This window comes from Dama dama, chromosome 13, assembly GCF_033118175.1.
Source record: "Dama dama isolate Ldn47 chromosome 13, ASM3311817v1, whole genome shotgun sequence".
Taxonomy (NCBI): domain Eukaryota; kingdom Metazoa; phylum Chordata; class Mammalia; order Artiodactyla; family Cervidae; genus Dama; species Dama dama.
The window spans coordinates 48290733-48317104 of NC_083693.1; the positions used below are offsets into that span (position 1 = coordinate 48290733).

At 36.0% G+C, this 26372-nt stretch overlaps 1 protein-coding gene across 2 annotated transcripts in view; it reads right to left on the bottom strand.

The window, feature by feature from the left end:
* PRKD1 (protein kinase D1) overlaps positions 1-26372 on the bottom strand; it is a 341747-nt gene that overhangs the window by 29285 nt on the left and 286090 nt on the right. For both annotated transcript variants that reach the window (XM_061159053.1, XM_061159052.1), the window contains 8 exons: positions 26069-26146; positions 24071-24275; positions 20048-20171; positions 18491-18568; positions 16922-17201; positions 14925-14977; positions 12716-12788; positions 9929-10035 (listed from right to left, as the gene is read on the bottom strand). In XM_061159053.1, coding sequence (XP_061015036.1) covers positions 9929-10035; positions 12716-12788; positions 14925-14977; positions 16922-17201; positions 18491-18568; positions 20048-20171; positions 24071-24275; positions 26069-26146 — 998 coding nt within the window. The remainder of the gene's footprint in view (positions 1-9928; positions 10036-12715; positions 12789-14924; positions 14978-16921; positions 17202-18490; positions 18569-20047; positions 20172-24070; positions 24276-26068; positions 26147-26372) is intronic.

Genomic DNA, 26372 nt, shown 5'->3' on the forward strand with positions numbered 1-26372 from the left:
AGTATAAAAATATGTACTGTTTTCTACTCATCACCAGGAATCTTTTAGGGGGTATGAATGGGAAATCTAAAAAGCAAAATCTAGATTCCTAAACCCACCATTGGACTCATACACTGAGGTTCCACTGGCACTGTCTGTGTATGACTGAAGTTGTTACTGTAATTTTGGAGAGTTGAGGGAGTGACTTCTACCAAATCAAAGGCCCTTACACAGCAAGAATACTGTACACATCCAGGTATCTACCCCCAAACCCCTGACCAATGCCAGAGTTTCAATCTGAATTTAGGCAAAAGGATGCACTATTTGAGAATAAGAACAAAGGCTTAAAAGACAAAAAATCAGTAATTGTTACTTTAAAAAAAAAAGTCAGTGTTAGTAAATATTCCACCCATAAAGTGTGGCCCTCTTTCCTCCATGCCATTACCCAGTTTGTGTTTAGTGAAAAAGCATAAATTAAAAGAATGGCATGTTAAAACAAGGGAGGTGGAATTTGTAGATCAAGGTGTGTTTACTGCACATAAAAGTTAAAAATTGGATCAAACGGCTGAACTTTTTTTCTATTTGCTACAAATGAATGGCAATAGACACACACCTGGAACACTTTTATTTCCTGCTAACCTACCTAGCTGGAAACATGAACACATGAATCCAATCTCATCCCGACGTTAGATTTAAAGTGTAACTTTTAACGAAGTGTATCACTGTAACCCAATTACTATACTTAGATGTCACCACTCCAGAAAGCATAACATTCTACTATGAGGTTAAATGACCTGTACAGACACATAATCTACCTGAAGTCTTAGTACTGGGTACTGGGACCTGCAGTGAGCATACCAGGTGTATGGACAGAGTCAGAGGACAGAAAGTCATGTGCAAAAAAGTCAGACTGTGTTATCTTATATTGTATAAGGATTTTGTGGCACCTAGATGGCATATTATCAAAATTGAACAGGTTCTTAATTATGGGGCATCTCAGAATCTTTAAGTGAAAGACTATTCACTTCCAAGATGTAGATGACCTGGATGTAGCATGCAGTATTTTCTAAGCTTTCCTTTTGAGCACACCTTAATCCTCACCTTCTTCCATGAAGGAACTCAGAAGACATGATCTTCCAAAAATACCTTGGGGAACACTGATTTTAAAAAACACTTTAGGGTCTTCTCTGGTGGTCCAGAGGCTGACTCTGCACTCTCAATGAAGGGGGACTGGGTTCAATCCCTAGTCAGGGAACTAGATCCCACATGCCGCAACTAAGAGAACGCATGCGGCAACTAAAGATCCTGCATGCCATGATGAAGACCTAAGATCCTGTGTGCCAAAAATAAACCAAATAAGCAATAAATAAAATAGACCTGGTACAGCCAAATAAATAAACAAAACTAAATATTAAAACATTAAAAACACTTTATATATTATTTAATTCAACCCCCGTAAAACATTCCTGTGAAGCAAGCACATCGAGTCAGATGAATTCTAATCCATAATTAAGGAAACCAAGATTAAAAGAAATTCAAGAAAAAACTGAAAAGCTCTGACTGGAACCTGGCCATCTGACACTAAGTTTTCATTATGACTAAATTGTTATGGAACACAATATCTAGTCAGAAAATTTTTCAAGTTTGTTTTCTTTTTATTATAATAGATTTTAAAAAGTTTTTTCTTCTATTTTAGACACATATATACATAATTTACAGACTATTTTTTTAGAGCATGCAGAAGATAACAAGACCACTTTAGAGCTGTAAAACATGTCTTCAAAAGAAACAACTTCATGAAAATTGTTCACATAGTAATATAAAAAAGAAAAAATATTTGAAGAAATATGAACATATAAGGTGAAACAACAGAAGTATAAACTTTTTATTAAACATAAAAGATAAAGTACTTTTTGAACATTTTTCTCCTGAGAAAGAAAAGTTGACTCCTTCATGCTTTAAATAAAATCGCCAGTTTCTGCAAATTTTCATTTCCCCATTCATGCTTAGCAATATTATTCTCTGGTTTCCTGTTATGATTATCTCTTTCCACCTACTCTTGATCATCTTTTTAGACTAAGAGAACAAAGCCAGGTATTTACAAGACACATATTTAATCTTGTTCTGGGAAGATAAATTACCATGTTTTGTAGTCAAAAAGGAATGAAAGTAAAGTATACTTTATTATCTTACTGGCATGCTTTGCAATTCTATATCACTCTGTTTCCTTCAGCTGTGGCAATATAATTTGCTCAACAAATATTTACTGAGTGTTTACTAGGGGCCAGGCATATGTTAATACATTTTCAGCTGTACCTCAGGTTTTGAGTCAACCATGCTCTTTGTTAACCTGAAATTATATGTCTCTATGTTCTGTATTTAAGAAATTCAATATCAAGTTATTTGAAATTATTCCTAGGAGCTAGACAAGTGGTGTCAATACTATTAATAGTAAGATAAGTATGGAATCTTTACTATATGCCAGGCACTAAGAAATTCAACAAATTATCGTACTCAATTCTTACAACATCTGTACATAGTTTTATGGATAAGGAAATTGAGACTCAGAGAATCTAAGTAACTTATCCAAGCTCCTAAGACTCTTAAGCCTGATGTGAGAACCCTGGCAGTCTAAACCCAGAAGCTATGCTCTTTAAACATTATGGTGTCTATTACCTTAGTATTTTTCTTGGACTCAAATCCATTTAGAACCAGTGCTGCCTGTTCTAACTAGTATGTATCAGGGGCTATGCTACTTAAGCCTCCTCATCTTACTCTCACAACCCAACTGAGCATGTTCTCTGGATTTCTGAATGCTGCCTCATCAGTCTTCTCACCACAGCGTCCCCCCTATACCTGTTATGACATCCACATTGACAATTTGGATTCCTTGCTTTCCTGACTGATAAAATTTCTTTCCTATAGCTTAACCTGTTTTTAAACTGGTGTACCACCCCCACCCCCATCCCAGTGTTGTTCTGTGTTACCAATTCCACTCCTGATCTTGAAGTTTAATTGCCTTTAAAGGTATCACTCTGACATACTGTCTCGTTTCTTTCACACCCAATGCCCAATCTTCCTCCCAGGGCTAAGCTTTAGAGGTAGCTGTAATATCTGGAACGATGAGCAGCCCATCTACAAACTCTTCTTTCTCATAAAATATCATAGTTTTCTAACTGGAGCCTAAAATTTAATTACTTATTTATACAGAACGGGGGCATTTTGACTGTTAAAACTAGCTTTGATTATTGTAACTAGTAGAACCTCCAAAAAAGTTTTCTTGCATTTAACCTTTTTTTCTCCATATCATCCCTCAATACTGATCTGATCATAATAATTTTTTGAAAATATTTCAATAATTCAATCACCCAAGCATAATAAAATCCAGTTGACTTGGCACGATACCTACAATTCTCCATAAACTCTCACAAAAGCCATTTCCTAGTCTCACCTACGGAGAAGGCAATGGCAACCCACTCCAGTACGCTTGCCTGGAAAATTCCATGGATAGAGGAGCCTGGTAGGCTGCAGTCCATGGGGTTGCTAGAGTCAGGCACGACTGAGCGAATTCACTTTCACTTTTCACTTTCATGCATTGGAGAAGGAAATGGCAGCCCACTCCAGTGTTCTTGCCTGGAGAATCCCAGGGACAGAGGAGCCTGGTGGGCTGCTGTCTATGGGATCGCACAGAGTCGGACACGGCTGAAGCGACTTAGCAGCAGCAGCAGCAGCTGTCTCACCTAAGTGTACTCTGTCCTTTCACAGCAGTCTCTAAACTAAGGGAGGCAAACTCTTGGGGAAATGGAAGATTAAGAGATAAGTGAGCAGAGGGATAGTGTTAAGGAAAATTTGCTTTGTTTATATTTGTACCCCTATTACCTGGAACATGTGAAGTACTGAATAATTATATTTTGAATGAATGAATCTTAACAATCCATAAATAATTTTCTAATACATATCTATTTGAGAAAATCTCCATATTCTTTAAATTCTCAATCCCCAAGTTGCCTTTCACAATAATTTTTTTCCCACTTTTCAAAAGGAAGGTATGCTTCTTATACATTCAAAACACTACTAAGGTACCTTGCCATGGGGAAGAAAATTGTCTAGGAAAAAAATAAAGGGAAATTTTGAAATATTGTATTGGTATGAACGGAATAACTCTAATAACTTGGAACTCAATTCTTTGGCAACTTAGCTTCTAATGCATGCTTTCACCAAAAGCAGAGAAGCATTTAATGGATCTATTAATAGAGAGAATTAAAAGAGGATGAATTTCTGAAGATAAATCACTTGAAATGTTTCTATCTTATTTGGGGGGGGGGGTGGCGCTTCCAACTTGGCTTCTACAATTTAACAAAAGGAATAAAATTGCTGAACTGTTTAAACAAAAAATAATAATCACCTAAAAATTTATTAACTGTATTAAAAAAATAAACTTCATTAAATAATGTGTGTTCAGTAACATTTCATTTTTTATGTTAACAAGCATAGATCAAACTTTGTAGAATATTTATCTTGCTAGACAAAGGTTTTACAAATAACTGTAATGATAAATTAATTCAGGAGAATGCTTTAAACATTCAGTGTTATAATCAAGAAATTTAAATATATACAATGATTTTTACTGTAAATAAATATGAAAGGAGGACCAATAAAAGACTTTAAAGTATAAAAATATATAATGTTGGAATATATTTCTGTGGTAAAAGTATAATGTAGTCAAAGAAAACAAAAATACTGTAAAATATGCTGCTATTGCTTAAAAAGCCTATGCATGTATTTTTAAATGACTGTTTAAAGATATAAAATGTTTCTGATATTTAGATTGTAATGCATATATTTAAATGAGTTATACAACAGCTTTATTTTCAAATACCAGTATTTTCACTATAGTACAAAATTAATTCTTTGGACTTCTGACAAAATAGTTCTAGTTGTCAACTTAAAAATATACAAAGATACAAAGATTTTTAGAATTCTTTCTGAGAATTCTCAAAGTGTTTAGAATTTGAAGAATTTTTAGAATTATTTTTTCAAACCACATGAAGTGATTTGAAGCCACTCTTTTAAAATGATCTAGTTTTCTACTTATATTTCATAGTGTATTTATTTTATTAAGGTGGCCCCTCAGCCTAATAACCCTTTCCAACATTTCTTTGGTCACCAAAAATCATGACTCTTTCAAGATTTCACCAGTGCTATATTTCTCTTTGAAAATCTCCCTCATTCCAGTACCCTGACCTCTGCCATAACCCATGACTTCTTTCACTATGTTCTATGTTTCCACAGTTATCCTGACTTGCAGTTACTTGTATCTGTCTGTCCAAATATATGATAAATGCTCTAAAAGGTTTCACTCACTGTTATACAACCTAATAAATTGCTTTGTATCAAAGAAGGAAGGGCTTCAAGAGCACTGTTGAATGACTTATTTTTATTAATTGAAGGAAATTAACTGAAGTTCCTTCAAAACTGGAGAAATGATAGCAAAATGGATAAAATTAGAGAATAACTTGCAGGGAAAGACATTAGGAATAATCTCTTGGTTTTTGACTACTTGGTTTGGATAAGACTGGCACAGCAAAATGGAGATGTCCTAACACCAGAAATAGGAGACTGAAGTGTCTGTGAAAGAACAGAGCTCACGAGATAAATTACGGAAATAACCTGAGAAATAATGACAGATGAGTCTCTTAAAGTGGATGAGCTCACGCTGGGAATGAGTCCCAGATTATCACAAACCATTTGGAGGAAGGGAAGAAGGTCAGTAAAAGGAACAGAACTGGCAGAGCTGGCAGGGAAGGTGACATGGGGCCTGATCAATGCATGGGGCCTGATGAAGTGATCAGTGCTGTTGAAGCCCTGAGACTAGTCAAGTTGGGTAAAGACTGAAAAAGAGCCCAAGGGAGATAGTTGGGCAGAGGGAGATGACAGGAGTGTGGCAAACGTTCCTTACGCCGTAAAAAGGTGGAAACCAAAGACAGACATTTATGAATAAGAACGGAAAGCAGCATAGAGCACAAATTTAAAGTGCGTCAATATAACATGTGCTGGAACCATGAGAGATGGCCTAGACAAATCAAGAACACAGTTTGTTGTTGCCGTTCTTTTGTTTTAAAATTAAGAGATGCTTCAATGGGAAGAAGAGTGCCTCACAATAGAGAAATAAGAATGATGGTGGAATTTTAGGACATGAGTACAAGGGGATATACTTAATCTATGGCCTGTAAAATTCTTACATATCTTTTCCTATATTCTGTATTCAGTACCTTTAGTATTCCAACATGCTTTAATAGAATGTATTATAAACAGAAGCTCTAGTATTGTTCCTTAGAAAAAAATAAGCTGATATTTAAGATAAAGACAAAATAGTATATCAATTAGAATTATATATATTTATTAGCATTATCCTAAAGCTTTTGTGCATTGTGATATTATGTGAGAAAATAAAAATGACTTTAGACTGAACAAGCCTATGTTGATAACTTAAATTGTACTAAATATATCATGCCAGTATCACTTACTTTAGATTGTAAGTTTCTAAGCCTTCTAAGATTAATTGCATCTTCTTACAAAAGTCAGTTTTCTGTGATATCCCCAATAATCTTAAATTATCTTTTTATCCCTATTTTGTTAACATGAATAGAAAAAAAACAAAAATTTCAGATTTACTTTTTTTAAAAATCAAGATACAACTTATAAAATCATACTATAAGATCTCTTGAGAATTTTTGAATGAAGTTTAACATCTACATTAATTTATCATCCTTCTGAAATATGATAATAATAACAATATGATAATAATAATAAAGCATTTAGAGATAATGAAAACAGCCATTTGAAATGATGTAAATCAGGGATAACTATGCCAAAGGAGTCACACTTGCCTTAATTTTTCAATTGTTCAAAGATATCTACAGAGCATAGCTTTCTAATGACTAAATCAGCCTCTCGAAAGCCTTCGCCCAGTAAAGATGATGAACGAGAAAAAGAAAGGAGAAGCCTACTTTTCACACATACATTTTTACAACTTTGAAGTCCTATACAAGCTAAGAAGCTTTTTTAATTAAAAAAAAAAAAGAAAAACAGAAACAAATCAGAGTTCAACAACAACAAAAAAACTAACAGAACTACATGAGAATTTTCTCCCATCAGCCATTTCCAGCCCACTTGGTCCTCTCCAGAGAATCTCAGAAGGAAGAACAGGATGGGGCAGAATTAGTCAAGACTTCAGGTATAAGCATAAACCAGGAAACTAGCTTTCATAAGCGAGAGATCACGGGCAGAGGATACCAAATACTTCTGTGTATCACTTTTATATCCAGAGGGAGAGGATTCTGCTCCTCAAGGTTAGGAAAAGAAAACCTTCAGCACCATTCGGCTGATTTCAATCACGGTACTTTTTCTGAACATATCAGTTAATGAGTCAGAATCCTCCCCTCATCTCTCTACTTATTACCATATTTTCTTTTCGAGTTTAAAAAATGAATTATTTATTTTTATAAGAAATATAAAACAGGGCAATGAGGGCTTTCAAAGAACAAACAATCCTTCTTAACTAACCAATTAACCATTAATAGCAAACAGAGTCCAGACATTTGCTTCCTGGTCAGATACTATGACTTCTTATGTGACAGGATGATGTCTCTGTACAGTTTTAATTCAACAAGCATTCATCCAATATTTGCTAAGCATCTAATGTTTGTCAGGAACAATCTTTGGTGTTTGGGATATATCAGTATATATTTTGGGATATATATCAGTTATTTGACACTGTTGGCAAACAACAGCATCTGCCCTTCTGAAACATATATATTCTAGAGCAGGAAGTGGGACTGGGGATGGGGGAAGAAACCCCACAGCAAATATAATAAATAAAATTCTGTAATAGGCTAGAATATGGTAAGTGCTATGGAAAAAGAGAATATAGATCAGACTAATTTCTGGTGAACAAGTTTGAAACAAATGTCAACTTTTGGTAAAGTATGAACTCTCAAATCTTATATACATAAACCAAGCTTTAATAAGACTCCTTGTATAAGTTTTGTAATTAAAAATTCAACATATAAATATGTTGTAAACATCAGGCTAAAAGTAAACCTGAAAAGACAATTTAAAGACAATTTAAATACAATTTAAAGACTCATGACAGGAAGGACTTGAGTGTCTTTGTCCCCACTGTATCCACTGAGTCAAGAACAGAGCTTAGCTCATGATATGTACTCAATAAATATGAGTTTGATGAAGGAAGTGATAAACAATTGGGGACAATGGGGATGAATGATAACTGATGAGGATTTTTGAGATTTCAGGCCATAATAATATGTGAACTGCTCAAACTCTTCGTATGCTCAAGGGACAAAATCTGACTTTCAACCTAAGCAAATTCTTTATAGAAAACCACATTATAATGAAATTTTTGCCAAATGCATGTTTACTGCATCTGAGTTGTTGATTGCAGCTCCTCTTTTGCAAAGGAGATGGAATCAGTTTGCGATATATTTTATTTTTCTACTTTACTACAGAGCCAGCAGCTGATAATGTGTTGTCATGCTAGGAAAGCTAATTAAAGGGCTATACAGGGAGAATTAGATGTTCTTCTTCAGTTCCAATAAAAAGTAGAAAAGTATAACCATGTTAATTGAAACTCCTCTTATGTCCTGTAAAGAAGGAGAACTGTCTTTATCCTTATGCCAACTGTGGCAAGGCTCAGAGGAGTCGGCCTTCAGGACATCAGGTGAGGGTGGACTGGAAGGCGGGGGGTCCAAGTATGGAACGGTGTCACTAAGTTTTCAGATGCGGCAGCTCAATGTGGTCAAGTTAAGAATTTTTTACAAAAGAACCTGAGTAGCCAGCACTAAACTATGCATGAATTGTCAGCTTAAGATCTGTGGTTATCTTCTTCCAAGAAGGCAGAGAACAGTGTGGTAGTTCTTTGCGTTACATCAGTTGTCCAAAAGTACAAAAACACCAGCTTTTAGAACATATGAGTCTCAGAAAAGTCTATGTCATTTTTTTAATGTACAGCAACAATTATTTTGGTTGTCTGTATACATGAGATCCTTTAGGGCAGAAAATCATATCTTTTTCAACTTTTTTATTATATAAACTCAATAAATGGCATTTATATGAAACAATAAATGAAGAAATGCTATCTGTTTTGTTTTGCAAGCAATGCTCAGATGAATATTATTTAATAAAACTATAAATTAGAAATTATGATCAGCTTGCATGACAAGGAGATAATTATGGAAGTTATATAAAAATGGGCATTTATCAAGGATCTAAACTGTCCAGACTGGACAGCTAGGTTGGCCACATTTAGTAAACAACTGCTCCATTTCCTTTTGATCTGCATAAAAAGTTTTAATAATTTAAAAAATTATGTATATCACATAATACTTTTCATTAAAAATTCTGGTTTTAAAAAGGGATGGGCTTAAAAAATGAGAAGAGTTAAGGAGTAGTCTCAATATTAAATAAAAGGCTTACAGTGAGACACAGAGAAGACATTAATAAGATCAAGATCATCTGATTCTCAGGCATGTATTACTCTTTTACTTGATATGCTGACAGCTACATACTGACATATACTCAATTCATATAATTATCACAGCATAAAGGAGGAGTGTTTATGAAGGCAAGGTCATTGATAATGTAAAACAAAAAGGTCACAGCATGTCCACTATGGGCAAATGCTGAAACATTATTCATTTAATGAGAATTAATAACACATTAAAACCTAGAATTAAGCACATAAAAAGGAAAAGCTGCTGCCTAGTCTCAGGGAAGATACCACCCAGGCAGTGGTTTGATGCTTGATCTGCCTTTTCACTTATTTAAACATGTTACTAAATATCTCTGCCACAGATAATGGGTAACTTTTCTTCGTTTTGCAGAAGTTAATGGGATATATTATAGTCCCCACATAAAAAACAAAAAGTACCTGAAGAATTGCAACCTCATTACGAAGCTGGCTTTCTTGTTTTGTTGGAAACCTTAACTTGTCAATGATCTTAATAGCTACATCTCTTCCTGTTTTACGATGTTTTCCTTTAAAATAAAAAAGAAATATTAGCATCTCTATTGAAGAATACCAGAATTTATAAGAACATTTTGGAATTATAAAAATGTTTTACTGAAAAAATTAACATTTCTGGTGAGCACTGACTTTTGCCCATCAAGATTTCATTTCTTAGCTCCATCATTATAGATCAAATATACACTATAAACTTAGCCAAATTCAAAACACAAAAGAATTAGGACATTAAAAGCTGTTCATATGAACAACCTGATATTTTCTTATAAAACATATGTTTTAGAAACAGGATATTGAGCTACTTAATATGGAAAATATTCATACCACTGGCAAAAGTACTCTCCTTAAGAAAGGATGAAGTCCTGATAAACTAATGTATGTTATAACAGAAAGAATAAAAATCTTGCCACTAATAGCTTCATGGTCTTGAGCAAACCACTGAAGCTTTCTGAGTTCCTCATCTTCAATGGTAGCACTGTTGTGAGAAATAGATATAACGAGATATGTACAGTACCCAGAGTGCCCAGATAACTATACACACTCAAAAAACATGTTATCATCATTATTATCACCATCGTCATCATCTGACAGGCCCTTTACATATATCATAGTCAATGTAATTCTCGCAATAAACCTTCAAGGGAATCAAAGGGTCCCCTCAAGCTGTTCACTTCCACACTACCAGATTATAGAAGATACAGAATATAGTCAATGTAATTGAATTTGAAAGTGAAACTAATTACTCACTATTTTTGGTCACATATAAACTAATTCGAAATTCTATTATTTCTACATTTGGTGTTAAGTCTAGTGTCCCTTCTCCCTACAACCACTTTCACTGTTCCTTCCAACTCCTCCGAGAAGGCTTCCCTTCACAATTGACACAACTATTGTCTTGTTTTCATGTTCTTTACTTTGACTGGCTGCAATCTCTATTCCAACTCAGACTTTTACTGCGACTACTGCCTGCGAGACTGTGGCTTTTTTAGTCCCCATGTTTCTGTCGCTAGGGCACTTGACCTGTCTTCTGTGACTGTTCTTATCTGCTTCATCCGTATGTGTCCAAGGTGTGACTTTCTAGTCTTCCTTGTGGAGGCCTCCTGCTAAACCCGCTCCTTCACTGTTGGATGTTACAAACGATCTGGCACATGCTGGTTTCTCTAATCTCATTTCTTACCCATTTCACCCCCACACTATATTCAGTTATGTATATTTACCGTACTTCATGGGCTTCCCTGGTAGCTCAGCTGGTAAAGAATCCACCTGCAATGCAGGAGACCCTGGTTCAATTTCTGGGTCACGGGGATGCCCTGGAGAAGGGACTGGCTACCCACTCCAGTATTCTTGGGCTTCCCTGGTGTCTCAGATGGTAAACAATCTGCCTGCAATCTGCCTGGGTTCGATCCCTGGGTTGAGAAGATCCCCTGGAGGAGGGCATGGCACCCACTCCAGTATTCTTGTCTGGAGAATTCCCATGGACAGAGGAGCCTGGTGGGCTACAGTCCATGGGGTCTCAAAAAAGTTGAACATGACTGAGCGACTAAGCATAGCACCATGCTTTATACACCATGATTTTTTTTTTTTTTTTTTTTGCATGCATGCAATTATTACACTGCAGAACAATTCCCTGTGTTGTACTTAGTCTCCCCGATCACACTGTTAGGCCTTGACAGAAAATACAATGGTTGCTGACTCACTGACAGGTTTTCTGTCAAAAAAAATGATTTGTACATTTTATAAGAATCAAAATTACTTTGTAAAACAGAGTAGAATTTAATTAGTTTTTAAATAAAAAAGCACAATATTATACTATGATAAGTAATAGAATCAAACATTGTGATTATTTCAGAGCACCCCATCTCACAAGAAAGATAATCTGTTACAGATTATATTAAGTAATTGAAAGTTATGAGGCCCTTTTACAGGGCAAGTAAAAAAACTGATATCTTTGATCGGGATGGGGAATACATGTAAATCCATGGCTGATTCATGTCAATGTATGACAAGACCCACTGCGGTATTGTAAAGTGATTAGCCTCCAACTAATAAAAATAAATGGGAAAAAAAAAAACTGATATCTTTCCTAAGGATTTGAAAAATGTGATTGAACTGACTAGAATCTAAGACAGAAGTTTTAACTAAATTCACCAAATAACCTGAGAATAAGAAAAATGTAAAAATTTAATATTTTACTTCAAACATGTAAAAATTGCAAACCTTAACAAAATACATAACATTCCTAAAGATGTTAGAATAGAAGATGTTAGATTCTAACATCTAATAAAGACGTTAGAATAGACTAGTTTTTGCCTAGTTACATGAATGGATTTCTATAGCACTGTGACAAAATATGCTAAGGGGAAAAAGAATGTTTCCAAATTACAGTTTCCTTGTTTCTCAACATTTTGCCTGTGTAAACCAGTATTTAACCATTATTGTGTATAGAGTTTGTCAATATTTAAGCAAAAGAAATTTTGTAGGAGTAGAAAAATTTCTCTTTCAAAACAGACATGTGCTAATTTTCCAGTTAGTGATCACCTCAAGAGACATTTCTAAAAAGGTAAGTGACAGAAAGACATAACATACAAAACATATTTACATACAGGTTTTCATATTCTTCTTGGAGATATTAATTTTCTTAACACAAGTAGCCAAAACTTTAAATTAATAAAAATACTTGGTGAATCAACATACCTCCATACACAATTCCAAACTGTCCAGAACCCAGTACTTCATCAGGAAAAATCTGATAAACTGTGCTGATGTCCTATACGTGCAAGCCCAGAGAAAAACAAACATGAAGTGGAACAACATATTAGTCCTAATAAACTCTATATTTTACTAAATATATCATTAATACTTGATGAATTTAAACATAAACAATTTAAATGCCAGATGAAATCTACAATATAACGATAATATTAAAAACTCATCCTTCAATTTAATGTTATAATGTTTGAAAACTATTCTGCTCTTAAGCAGCAGAAATTTTTCAGTGTTCAAGTAAATAGGCTTCATTAGGGAGAAGAAAAGACTTAAAACTATATAATGTCATTTACATATATAATGCCAGTATTTAAAAACGGATTTGCTTATTGAGATGGTTATTTAGAAATTTCACATTAAATAATCATGGTTCCCAATCCCAAGTCTGTGTGAGTCCTGATTCCAGCCATTTCATTCTTTATGGCTAAAATGGTAAGGCTGCTTCTTTATCAATCATCTACATCAGATGAATTTAAACTGGAAGGAAAAGGGGCTGAATCACTGTGAATGAGCCAGAGACACAACAAACGGATAATGAAATTCTCATTTATAAGGTGACCAAACTGTTTCACTTTTTCCACTTAGAGAGGTTACAAGTTTCCAAGCATCTACTCTTTCCTCTTTGAAATAATAATTGCTAAGTAAAGCATTCAGTTTTAAATGACTATGTTTACAATCTATGAAATAATGATGACAATCATGAAAGTATAATGTAATACTTTTTCACTTTCAGTATTGCTATGACATACCATGGAATTTTCTGCCTATCCTCTACCCTTTTACCATTGTCCTTTCAAAACCAAAAGTCCCTTTACATCACATCTTACCCTTTGAATATTCTATATATTCCTATCCTTTTCCTTCGTCTCTTCTCCAGAAAAAAACTATAAGTTCTCTCTAGCCTGTGATCCCTTCAGGGTATCTATGGTTCAGAGTTCAAGGTTGTCTGAAGACAAGAAAAGAAATTAATACTACGCTAGCAGTCTGAGTCCTACTACTTCAAGTATTACTTCATTTTTTCCTAATAGCTCAATGGCCACCTAGAATTTGTGGGTGGAAGAACCACAAAGGAATCTAGAATTTCCCAAGAGATTTATAGGTAGATAAGTATTTCCCAAAGTTTTCTCTGGCTAAGTAAGAGCAACAGAAATCTTTATCTATCTTGTGACTAATAGAACAAGAGGTCTTTATCTATCTTCTGACTGACTGAACAAGAATACAGCTAATTTTTGTTATGAACTTTTCCTAATTCTCTCAATCATATTGGTTTTTAGTTTACTTTATGCCAATTTAGTAAAGGTTGCAAAGTTATGCTGGTGATAAATTAAGTTTCACGGAGTTTACTTTTTAAAAAGTAAACTCAGACCAGTGTAAGGCTACAAATATTTTCCTTTTGGTCACAGGCATAGCAGTCAAAATTGAGGGAAAAATCTGAGTCACAGGATGAGGTAGGAAAGGCCTCATTACTTTTGGGCTTCCTTCCACAGTGACAAAGTATAATAAAAAAAAGCAAACATATGACAGAGTGTAAATTAACTTCATAATATGCATATGATCTACATAGAATTTTCAAAAACTGAGCTGATGGAATTAGGTGGTACAGTTGACTAGGGTGCTAGAATGTGGCCCCATAAAATCTCATTTACACAGTTTCATCAGGTCTCCTTGATAAGTACAAGTGATGGTAAGTGTATGTGTAACTCCTTGTCATATGATAGCACTCCTGGGTGGCAATCAGGGAAACAGAATAAGGGCATGTTTAAGCTACTCATGAAACTCAAATAATTTATCTATTTTATCTTGTATCACATAACATCAACCATTTAAAATTCCAGTATCAAGATGGGTCAAATACATAAAAAATCAGGCACTGCATTATAATTGCTTACCTGAAATGAAAAATAGTTATTTAACTCTGCACACTACAGAATAGATTACAGAAAATCACTAAAAAATTGATACAATGTAATGTTTCTAAAATTTTATAGAGGAAAAACATCCAAAGGGACCCTATTTAATTTTCTAGAAAATACTAAAAAATTAAAATGTCAGATCAATAACAATGCATTTTATGATGCTCTTATTTTCCAATAAAAGATCACAGTACCAAGTTTTATATTAGTAGGTACATACTCACCACATTTTCTTGAATCTGGCAGTTTGATACTGAAATACTCACAGAAATATCTCCTAGAAATACAAGTTAAAAAATACACAAAAGAAGTTAAGAGAAGTAATCTCAAAATAGGTAAACACATGCTTACTAATCAAGCTGCAGGGGTGTTTTTAAATCATAGTAATTAGACTTTTCTAAGAAAATGTCTATTAGAATATTTGTTTGCTTTTACAGTTACAGATTACTCTGTACTTGGCTTTGAAAAATAATAGTATTTTGTCAGTTTAGAGTTGGAAGTCATAAAGATTTGGGTTCAAATTCTGGTTTGCCATTTCTTAACTCTGGTACAAGCAGAAACAACTTAATGCTACTAGGGTCTGATTCCCTTACCCGTAAAGCAGGCAAAACATTAACATCCATCTATTGGAGTTATTTTAAAAATAGAGATCTCACATAAAATAGTTAGCACTCAAATAGGCATATCTTATTAATATGTACTGAGGTTCCCAGGTGGGGCTAGTGGTAGAGAACCCGCCTGGTGAATCCCATGGATGAAGGAGCCTGGCAGGATATAGTCCATAGGGCGGCACAGAGTTGAACATGACTGAAGCTACTTAGCACGCATGAATGCAATATGTGCACTGGTTGTAGAGATCAACTAAAAAGCTGTGACAAATCAAATCTATCACAGATCATCAGATCACCGTGATGTGAAAACAGAGGGTTCTTTGCCACAGGCTTCATTATTAATAGCCATTATGAGATTTTTAAGTTACATTTGTATACAGATACTCCTCTAAAATATCTTTCAAAAATGAATCCTCCATTTTTTATCTTGATTGAATTCTGATAAAATTTATCTTATACTACCATGAACTTTGGCCACCTCATGCGAAGAGTTGACTCAATGGAAAAGACCCTGATGCTGGGAGGGATTGGGGGCAGGAGGAGAAGGGGACGACAGAGGATGAGATGGCTGGATGGCATCACCAACTCGATGGGCATGAGTTTGAGTAAATTCCGGGAGTTGGTGATGGACAGGGAGGCCTGGCATGCTGCGATTCATGGGGTCGCAGAGAGTCAGACACGACTGAGCGACTGAACTGACTGACTGACAATGAACAGAGAGATCTACCTGGGAAAAAAATGATTTAAGAGTTTCTAAGTATTTGAGCACGGAGAAGGCACTGGCAACCCACTCCATTACTCTTGCCTGGAGAATCCCATGGCCGGAGGAGCCTGGTGGGCTGCAGTCCCTGGGGTCACTAAGAGTCAGACACGACTGAGCGACTTCACTTTCACTTTCATGCATTGGAGAAGGAAATGGCAACCCACTCCAGTGTTCTTGCCTGGAGAATCCCAGGGACGGGGGAGCCTGGTAGCTGCCGTCTATGGGGTCACACAGAGTTGGACACGACTGAAACGACATAGCAGCAGCAGCAGCAGCAAGTACTCTGAACACTAAGTCTCCTGCAGAGAGTAGCACATTCGGTGGTTTTGTGTTAACTCAGATTTGCAAACAGCAAAACTGGCATTCCAGTCAAGCTAGAGCTGACAAGATTATTTCTTTTATCACCAACGAGATTACTTCTTCTTTTATCACCAGTAGCCCAAGTGTCTGCTATTATTGGATATATTGGATTGACGTGCATTTGTTCAAATTTTTAATATAAAATAAAATAGGATAATTTAATGAATGAAACACCTTAGTATATGTAGCAGCTTTTATTTGGAGATCCCCCCTTTTTTGTTGTTCAGTCACTAAGTCATGTCCAACTCTTTGCGAACCCATGGATCAGGCAGTACACCAGGCTTCCCTGTCCTTTACTATCTCCCAGAGTTTTCTCAAACACATGTCCATTGAGTTGGTGATGCTATCCAACCATATTATCCTCTGTCACCCACTTCTCCTCCTGCTGTCGATTTTTCCCAGTATCAGGGTATTCCAATAAACTAAACATCCCCAAAGAGGTTCTCTTCACCTGTTTTAAAGACAGGCAAAAAACTAGCAGACTCACTGTGCACGTTGGTTCCTGAACCCACAGAGGACCCCTTGGGTATGACGGGCATGAGAGCATGCTGGATCGCCATCTCCCACATCCTGGCCACATCGGCACCAACACCACTGGTAAGGACACTGCTATTTGGTGGTGGGCTGGAGGGGTTGACCACATTTTCTCCCACATAATACACGATGTTTGCTGTGGTGATCTCGAAACAGTGAGGGTTGGCCCCACTAGGAATTAAAGCTGATGGTTTTGCTGGTTCCAGAGATAAAATTTCTGATAAAGGTATTTCCTGTGGAAAAAAGTGTATACTAAATGGAGTTTATCAAAAGGACAAAACTTTCAAATAAACCTCATGCCAGGGACATGTAAGAAATGACATTACACTCAGCTATCATTTCTATAAAACAGCTTTATAAGACACAGAATATAACTAAGAAAAACACAAAAATAAAATTATCTCCTTTTTCCAGAAAAATTCAAGTGGCTTTTTACTATGTTCATGCAATAAGAATAAATATGAATAATTCTGAACCTGCATCAAAATCTAAGTCTTAGACTATAAATGATAATTTTAATAACTGTGAGGTAAAATCACAACCCTTTTGAAATGCATTTGGGTATGCACAGCTGTTTTTAAATTTCAACTATTCTTTAAGGCACTGAAAATGAATCATGTAATTTGATTTGATAGATGTTAATATAATAATATAGCCACATGAATAGTTTTAGTGAGGAACACCACAGAGAGTGGTTTTAAAAGCAGTTGCTTTTAAGACAATTTTGATATTAAAAAAAATTAATCACCATATTGTCTTTTAGGATGGAGAAGGAATAATAACTTTTAAACAACTTTTAAGAAATAATAACTTTTAAAACAAATTTTTAATTTAAAAGTTAATGAGGTTTCCTTTTTCTGTTAGGTCTGTGTAAAGGGGCCATGGAGAACCACACCTACTATCACTGAGCCTTCAGTGATAGCAAATATATACTTTTTCACTGTAAATTTCTTTTACAACCGTGTTCCACTGGGTGATATGTTATGTGACATCTGTATTATTTCATGTAGAGAGACAGAATGAAAACAGCTGCTAAATTATTTTTCTAGCAGAAAGTGCTCCTTATGATATTGGCAATATATGGAGGAATCATACAATGTTTCTTAACCCCTAGTGACATATTTGCAGGACTACCAGTGCAAAACAAAACAAAGAAAGTTGGATGGAACAGACTTCAGGAATTTACTTTTCACTAATCTTCTGTGACCCTGAACTTGCTAGTTCAATCACACATCCCTGCTAAAACAGACAGTTAAGCTTCTTCTCCCCCTCCCTCTACCCCACCATCCCATGGGACCAGAAGCATTCCACTGTGAAATTTGAAATTCACAGATGACTAATCAGCTCACAACCTGATTTCCCCCAAATCTAAAAACTACAGAGAAGAAAAAAAATATCTCTCGGAGCAAGCTTCAGAAGAGTCACATTTGTTGGGTGTAATTTTGTATTTCTGATAATCTACATTCCCACAAGAAAGCAAGAGGGGGCATGAGACCTCAGTCAAGGAAACAGTCACCCTTACCTTGTAGTACCTGCTTCCTGTGTCATTCTGAAAGAGGGTAATACATTTGCTATCCAATCTCCAATAGTGCCGCTTCCGCTGAAAACAGAAGTTTGATATAGTATCTTTTAAAAATTAAAAAAAGTCCAAGACAGATAAAATCAAAACATTTTCCCAGTGGGGCATAAGATTTGATGGGGGAAAGTGTGGCCTTTGGAAGAGGAAGAGTAACAATTTCAAGACTCTAGAAGGTGTCTATTCAGCAAATGTGTAGTGAGTTTCTGCGCCTACATTTGAGAGTTATAAATATTAAAGGAGATGATGTATTAGCACCCAGAGCAGTGCCTGGCACTTAGTACAAGTAGAATAAATAGAAAACACCATTTTAAAATTTATTTGATGGCTTGAAGAGCTAAAGGTGGATAAATAGCTGTAATAAAAGGGCTTCATGGGAGATAAAATATTTATATTCTATTGTTTTAGAACATAAGACATGCCATGCTGATCCAGCCAGGCATTCTGGCTTCCATTAGAGATGGCCCAGTAGAACTAAAGAATGTTGATTAGGATGGCAAGGCTGAGTCCATGGCATCAACCTAACATTAGAGGAATGCAACAATAGCTTGACTTTCTCTTAAGCTTACTGCAGACCTAAACATCCATGATTTGATGATCAGGTCCTTGTGTGTCTGTATGAACGCATGTATTTCTTCTTTTCAGACTAACGTGTCCTAATACTATTCTTGGTCTCTTCCACAACCTGTCTTACACCAGTCAAATATACTAAATACGCTTCAAATATTTTACCACATCTAGGAAAGACTGGATGGAATTCAGTTCAGTCCTAGAGTAAGTCATGTAAAGCTCTCTCCAGAAGAGAAGGTTGAGATTACAGATACAGCTGTTAGGTTATAGGTGTCCATTTACCTAAAGAAATGATAGGGATCCTACAGCTAGGTGGTGATGAGGAAAACATTACCAATAGCTGAGAAAGAAGCTTATTACTAAAGGTCAGTTAAATTGAAACATATGTCAATACATGCACAACCTCATGCATCAACCGTTAGGAAAATAAGAAGTAGTGAGAAACTCAGAGTATAACAAGAATTTTAAATGTGCTGTCTTTTATCTAATAAAATATAAGATTACTATGCTTCTCAATAGGTCAATTTTTAAGTGAACACTTACGGATTTAAGAAATATATAACAGTTATCATTTTTTCTCTCCCTTAAATGTAGTGCTTAAAAATTTTTTTTGAATCACAGACGAGCATTCTGAAAGTTTTCACGGCTGCTATAAAAAGATAGGTAGACACCAAAGTTGTTTGGGAATCATCTCAAGTGATACAGGGAAATGACTCTGTTTCCCTGAGATTACTATCTACAGTCTTTTCCAACTCAGTTGTTCGCTCAACTATGGAACACCCAGAGACTGTGAATATTCTCCCCTGATCCTGTACCCTGCCTGCACTAAGGTCTGCTCCTGCTAACCCAGATATCCCACACTCTTGACAGAGCACCAGAAGCTCCTCTAATTTAAGCTCACAAGACAAGACAAGAGCTTGATGTGGATCTTACCAGCGTATCCTTGCTGGTGTAGTGGACCATCCATCCTTCCTTCATCACTGAGCTGCTTTTCCTCTTCGTGTGTTTGACAGACTGTACTACTCTCATGAGTGGGATGTTGTTGCTTGTTGATGGACTTGAAAAGTCAAAATAGTTTAAGAAAGAAATGTTTTTAGATACAGATCTTCTTTTCCTGCCTAAAGCCTTATTTCAGCTATTTCAAAGCGAAAGGCAAAAGAAAATTTCAAACCCCATTTTTAGTGAAAGGTATTGTCAGAGTACCATGGTTCAGACTCTGGATTGCTCTGAAGAGTGAGACGTGCTTTATATGTACATCTTAACAATCCCTAAGCAGAATAGTAAGCATCTAGGTTTTCAGGTGAACTAAACACTTGGTGCTCAGTATTGGGGTAAACACTGGGTAGATTACTATCATAGTATACAGAGGCCACAGTTCAGAGTTACATGTGAATGATCATTTGCTTAATAAATATTATAGATACAATATTAATCATTTAGACATAATATGTTAACGTGAATTTCAGTCTCTCTCTACATAATTTCACAAAGTTAGAATCTGCTATTCAAACTGTCTTTTAAATAACTATTACTCATGGAATTATGCCCCTCGTTCATCTCCTCCTTTTCTATCTCTGTCTTCATTGACCCACCACTTACATGCTACCAATATTTTGATACTAAAGAAATGTTCACCTTCAAAAGAAAGTGGGGGCATAGGCATTTTCAGTATTTGAAAAATATTTCTCATGTTATTAAATGAAATAAAATCCAATTATTTTATTGCTCTCCTCTCATGACCAATTTATGAATTTTAGTTATGAAGTGCCAATGAATATGGCACTTATAAAATGGACATAAAAGTTTGAATACACTTTCTAATATAAATCAGAGGTTTGGAAGCTATTTTTGTAGAGTCAGGCTCTGCAGAATACTAAACTCGGGCATTGTGCAAGAGCAGCCACAGCCATAGCTATGGACGGGCACGGCTATGTTCCAATAAAACTATGATACAACAGGGAACAGACTGATCTGGCTATAGTGTGCTGACCACTAATATAAAAAATGGGGATCAGCTACAAATCAAAAGTACAGATAATCAAATCACAAACATGAAACTCCACACACTTCTGAAACAAAATCAAGAACAGTAAGGTCCAGACATAAGTGACTCTTGTAATAAAGTGTTAGTGGCCTAGTCGTGTCCAGCTCTTACTGACCCCATTGACTGTGGCCTACCAGGTTCCACTGTCCATGGAATTGTCCAGGGAAGAATACTGGAGTGGGTTGCCATTTCCTCCTCCAGGGGATCTTCCCCACCCAGGGATCAAACCTACGTTATCTACATTGTGAGCCAACTATGAAATAGATGGTATCTGCTAAGGTTGATCCCTTGATCTATGTATTTGCACACAACAAGCTTTGAATAAATATTAACTTCATAGTAAATTTTCTGTTTGCAAGTATGTGTAACCATCACATGCAAAAGAAAATGGGTCAAAAAATGAGGTAATACCAAGAAAGGATACAAGCTACACTTCTCCAAGGGAATCCCGACTTCCTAGCTCCAAACTTAGGAGCTTCCTCATTTATAAAGAAATTATAGGAAAAGCTTGGACATGTTTCAGCTTGGTTCCAGACCACAGAGACAAACCAAACATGGTAAAAAAGCAAGTCACATGAATTTTTCGGTTTTCCAGTGTATATATGTTATGTTTGCACTATACTGTGATCTATTAAATGTGTTATATAGCATTATGCCTAAAAAAAAAAAATCAATGTATATTCTTTAATTAAAGATTAGCTTATTGCTAAAAACTGCTATCATCTCAGCCTTCAGGCAAGATATAGTCTTTTCGCTGGTAGAAAGTCTTGCCTTATTGTTGATGGCTGCTGACCCATGAGGATGGCGTTTGTTGAAAGCTGGTATGACTGTGGCAATTTTTAAAAATAGGACAACAACAAAGTCTGCCACATCAATTGATGCTTCCTTTCAAAAATGATTTTCCTGTAGCACACAATGCTGTTTTATAGCATTTTACCCACAGAATTTCTTTCAAAATTGGACTCAAACTCTGTACTGCATTATAAACTAAATGCGTGTACTACTAGTATTACTCTAAATCCTTTGTTGTCATTTCAACAATCTTCACAGCATCTTCATCAGGAGTAGATTCCATCTCAAGAAACCACTTCCTCTGTTCAACTCTTAAAAGTTTTATCATGACACTGCAGTCACAGTTTCAGGCTCAATTTCTACTTCTAGTTCTCATGCTATTTGCACCACATCGGCAGCTACTTCCTCCACTCAAAGTCATCCATGAGGCTTGGAAACAACTTTTCCCAAACTCCTGTTAATGTTGATATTCTGACCTCTTCTCATTAATCATGAATATTCTTAATGGTATCTGAAGAGAAAATCCTTTTCAGGTTTTCAGTTGACTTTGTCTAGATCTATCAGAAGAATCACTATCTATTTGGCAATCTTACAAAATGTATCTCTAAAAATAATAAAAGTTAAAATTAGTCCTTGATCCATGGGCTGTAGAACAGATGCTGTGTCAGAAGGCATGAAAACAATGAGAATCTTACCGTCCATCTCCATCAGAGCTCTTGGGTGACCAGGTGTATCGTAAATGAGCAGCAGCATTTTGAAAGGAATTTTTTTTCCTGAGCAATAAATTTCAACAGCAGACTTAAAATATTCAGTAAACTTTGTTATAAACAGATGCGTTGTCATCCAGGCTTTGTTGTTCCACTTACAGAACATAAGCAGAGTGGATTTGGTATAATCATTAAGGGTTGTAAGATTCTTCAGAATGGTAAATGAGCACTGGCTTCAACTTAAAGTTACCAGCTTCAAAGTCAGCCTGTCCTTTGAAGCTCTGATGCCAGCCTGTCCTTTGAAGCTTTCATCTTCTAGCTGTGAAAGTCTTAGATGACACTGGCTTCGAATACAAAGCTGTTTTGTCTATATTGAAAATGTTATGGGTAGCTATCTTCATTAACTTAGCTAGATTTTTTGGTAACTTGCTGCAGTTTGTACATCATCACTTGATGCTTCACTTCATACTTTTATGTTATGGCGATGGCTTATCCAATCTTTAATAGCTTCAAACTCTTCTTCTGCATCTTCCACACTGCTCAGTCTTCATAGAATTGAAAAGAGTTAGGACCTTGATCTGGATTAGGTTTTGCTGTAAGGGAATGTTGTTGCTGGTTTGAATTTCTATCAAGGTTAAACTATCTCCATCAGCAACAGTGCTGTTTTGCTGTCTTATCATTCATGTGTTTACTGGAGTAGCACTTTTAATTCCATCAAGAACTTTTACTTCGCATTGACAACCTGGCTGATGGTTTACCTCAAGAGGCTGAGCTTCTGACCCATCTCAGCTTTCAACATGCCTTCCTCACTAAGCTTATTCATCTCCAGCTTTTGATTTAAAGTGAGAGACACATGAATGTTTCATCTGAACACTTAAAAGCAATTGTAGAGTTATTAACTAGCTTAATTTCAATATTGTTGTGTCTCAGGGAATAGGGAGGCCTGAGGAGATGGAGAGACAGGAAAATGGCTGGCTGGTAGAGATGTCATAACACATAACATTTGTTGATTAAGCTTACTGTCTTATATAGGCATGGTTTGTGGTGCCCCCAAACAATTACAATAGTAACCTCAAAGTTCACTAAACATAGACCACCCTAACAAACATAATAATGAACATGTGTGAAATATTAAGAGAATTACCAAAATGTGAAACAGAGATGCAAAGTGAGTAAAAGCTGTTGGGAAAATGGTACTGATAGGTGTGCCCTACCCAAGGTTGCCACAGAGGCTCAATTTATTAAAAAAAAAAAATGGAATACCTGTGAAGTGCAATAAAGTAATAAAACCAGGTATGCCTGTAAACACAACTTTAAGTTTTCTCTATAATAGATTAAAATATCAAAGAGCTTTAAAAAGTAAATACCACTTGGGGCTTGCCTGTTTGACCAAGCCTGGGAGTGCACCCTCACCTGATGGTTCTGTTGGAGTCCTCGTGGTCTGGGTCTGGATCCTGCATTTCCCCACTGTCGTTCTGGCACTCGGCCATCACCATCTCAGCATCCTGGACCATGGCCTCTTCCATGTCATCCATGAGCCCACTGTTTCTTTCACTGTCATTGTCATCGCTCCCTTCTTCCATGACTACGTCAGACTCTGCCCCAGGGCTAAGCAAATCTACAAAATTGTTTTGCACCCATGAACATAAGCCTATTATCCTAGAGCCAAGACTTAAGAGAAAGTTAGGCAATCCTAAAACAAATCAATTGGAAGCCCTAAAAATACAGTCATGTGAATAATTCTTTTCTTTCACTTTCCTTTTAAACTTTAGCTCATAAGTATCTGAATTTATGAGAGGATAAATATATAATTTTACAAGTAGATGCTCATTTTTTAGGCCCCTAAGCCTAGAAGCATAAAAACGTCATGGGGAGCCTTGGAAGAATGCCAAAGGGTGATACAGAAACAAAGTGCTAGGAAGCAAAGTGATACCAGTGAAGAGGAAACTAATCTTATTTCAGCAGCACAGCACCCTGGGGGGAAAAAGAAATATGTGGGAGGATGTGGAAAACTTTCACATGCAAGAACACTGAGTGTCACTGACTCCTGATATTCCAGTAACTTTTAAAATCATGAATTTCAATATATTAAATTGGTCACATAGGCAGCAGTGTTTAAATAACTATCAAATAAATATTTCATATTTGAAATAATACTGAATCCTGCCATTATACAGTTGATGCAAATGTAGTATAATTACTTACTAATATAAAGTTCTTACTTTAAAATTAGAAAACAGACTGATTAGAGCCTATTTAAGGCTGACGGTTTAAATAGCCTGCCAAGTTTGGAAAATGCACATTTTTCCAGATTTTTCAGACTGTATGGAAAAATGCAATTTCAAATTAATCAATATAACAAAAACTATACTGTTTCCCTTTGGTTCCAGTTATCCAGTACAGGTTGACATTTCCTGGGCCTGAATAAAAGCAATACCACACGCCACTTAAACTGGGAAGACTGCCAAGTTTTTATCTTTGGCAGCACTGCAAAGCCAAAAACTACTATGGGAATGTTTTCCTAGAGAGCTTCCTCTTCTTCTAGAGAAGAAAGTGGAGAACACAGATAATCTCTTGTTCTTCAGGATTTTAGCAATACAGAAATACTCAACCAGCTTCTCTGATCTTTTATCACCAGTTTTCTTCTCAGAGGAATCAATAATCTGATAACAGGCTGAAAGTCTAATGCAGTCTACTATCTATGGGAAAAGTCAGTCTGGGAATCTGTGTCAAATGTTTTGTTCAGAATCCATTAGGAATTCTACCAGGGAAGAAAATGAGAGCTGTTCCTTTAGAACACAGCATTTTTCTTAGGATTCCTTCAAACTTAATCTATGCAATTAAAGTCTTCCCAAAGGAATATTCCTCAATATAGAAAAGGATATGAAGCTTTTAATTGGCTGAATTAAATTTCCTTTTATTATTATTAAAGATGCATGTTAAGAAGCACATACACAATGAAAACCTAACTGGATGGATGAAGAAAGTAGGTAACTGTTACTGGTCAATTTCTGTGATTCTTCCCTTGACTGACAGGGAATAAAAGTTAACTTCTGTCTCAATATTTGGAATAAAAAGGATGGAGGAAAAGACTGATAGGTATAACTTGCAGACATTACAACAAATTCTGCATTTCTGAATGAACTAGGATAGGTGTAGAAAATAAGGGAGTTGGGGAAGAAATCCTGGATATCCACGTTTTCAGTACGAGGTGGTTCACCATGTAAAAATCCAGAAAATCTCTGGTCTTTTTCATAACCCAATGATGGGTACTTTTCTACAGTAAAATACGACAGAGGCTGTAATTTATTGGGTCACAAGTATCTGAATGGAAACAAAAGTAAAAAAAATCCCACTAAGTCCTATTTGACACATGCCTTAAGAGGGAGAGAAGGCTGACCTTTCACCTACCTCCGTTAATGGTCACTTCACCAAGGCAGTTGTTGGGCACTTTTGGTGCACAGCGTTTATGACAGTTGAATCTGCAATCTAATCACAATGATTTTATTTTTGGTGGCTTAGACAACAAATGCAGGAGACCTGGGTTGGATCCCTAGGTCTGGAAGACCCCCTGGAGAAGGGAATGGCTACCCACTCTAGGATTCTTGCCTAGAGAATTCCATGGACAAAGGAGCCTGATGGGCCACAGTCCATGGGGTTGCAGAGAGTCAGATACAACTGAGTGACTAACACTTTCACTTTCAAAACAACAGAA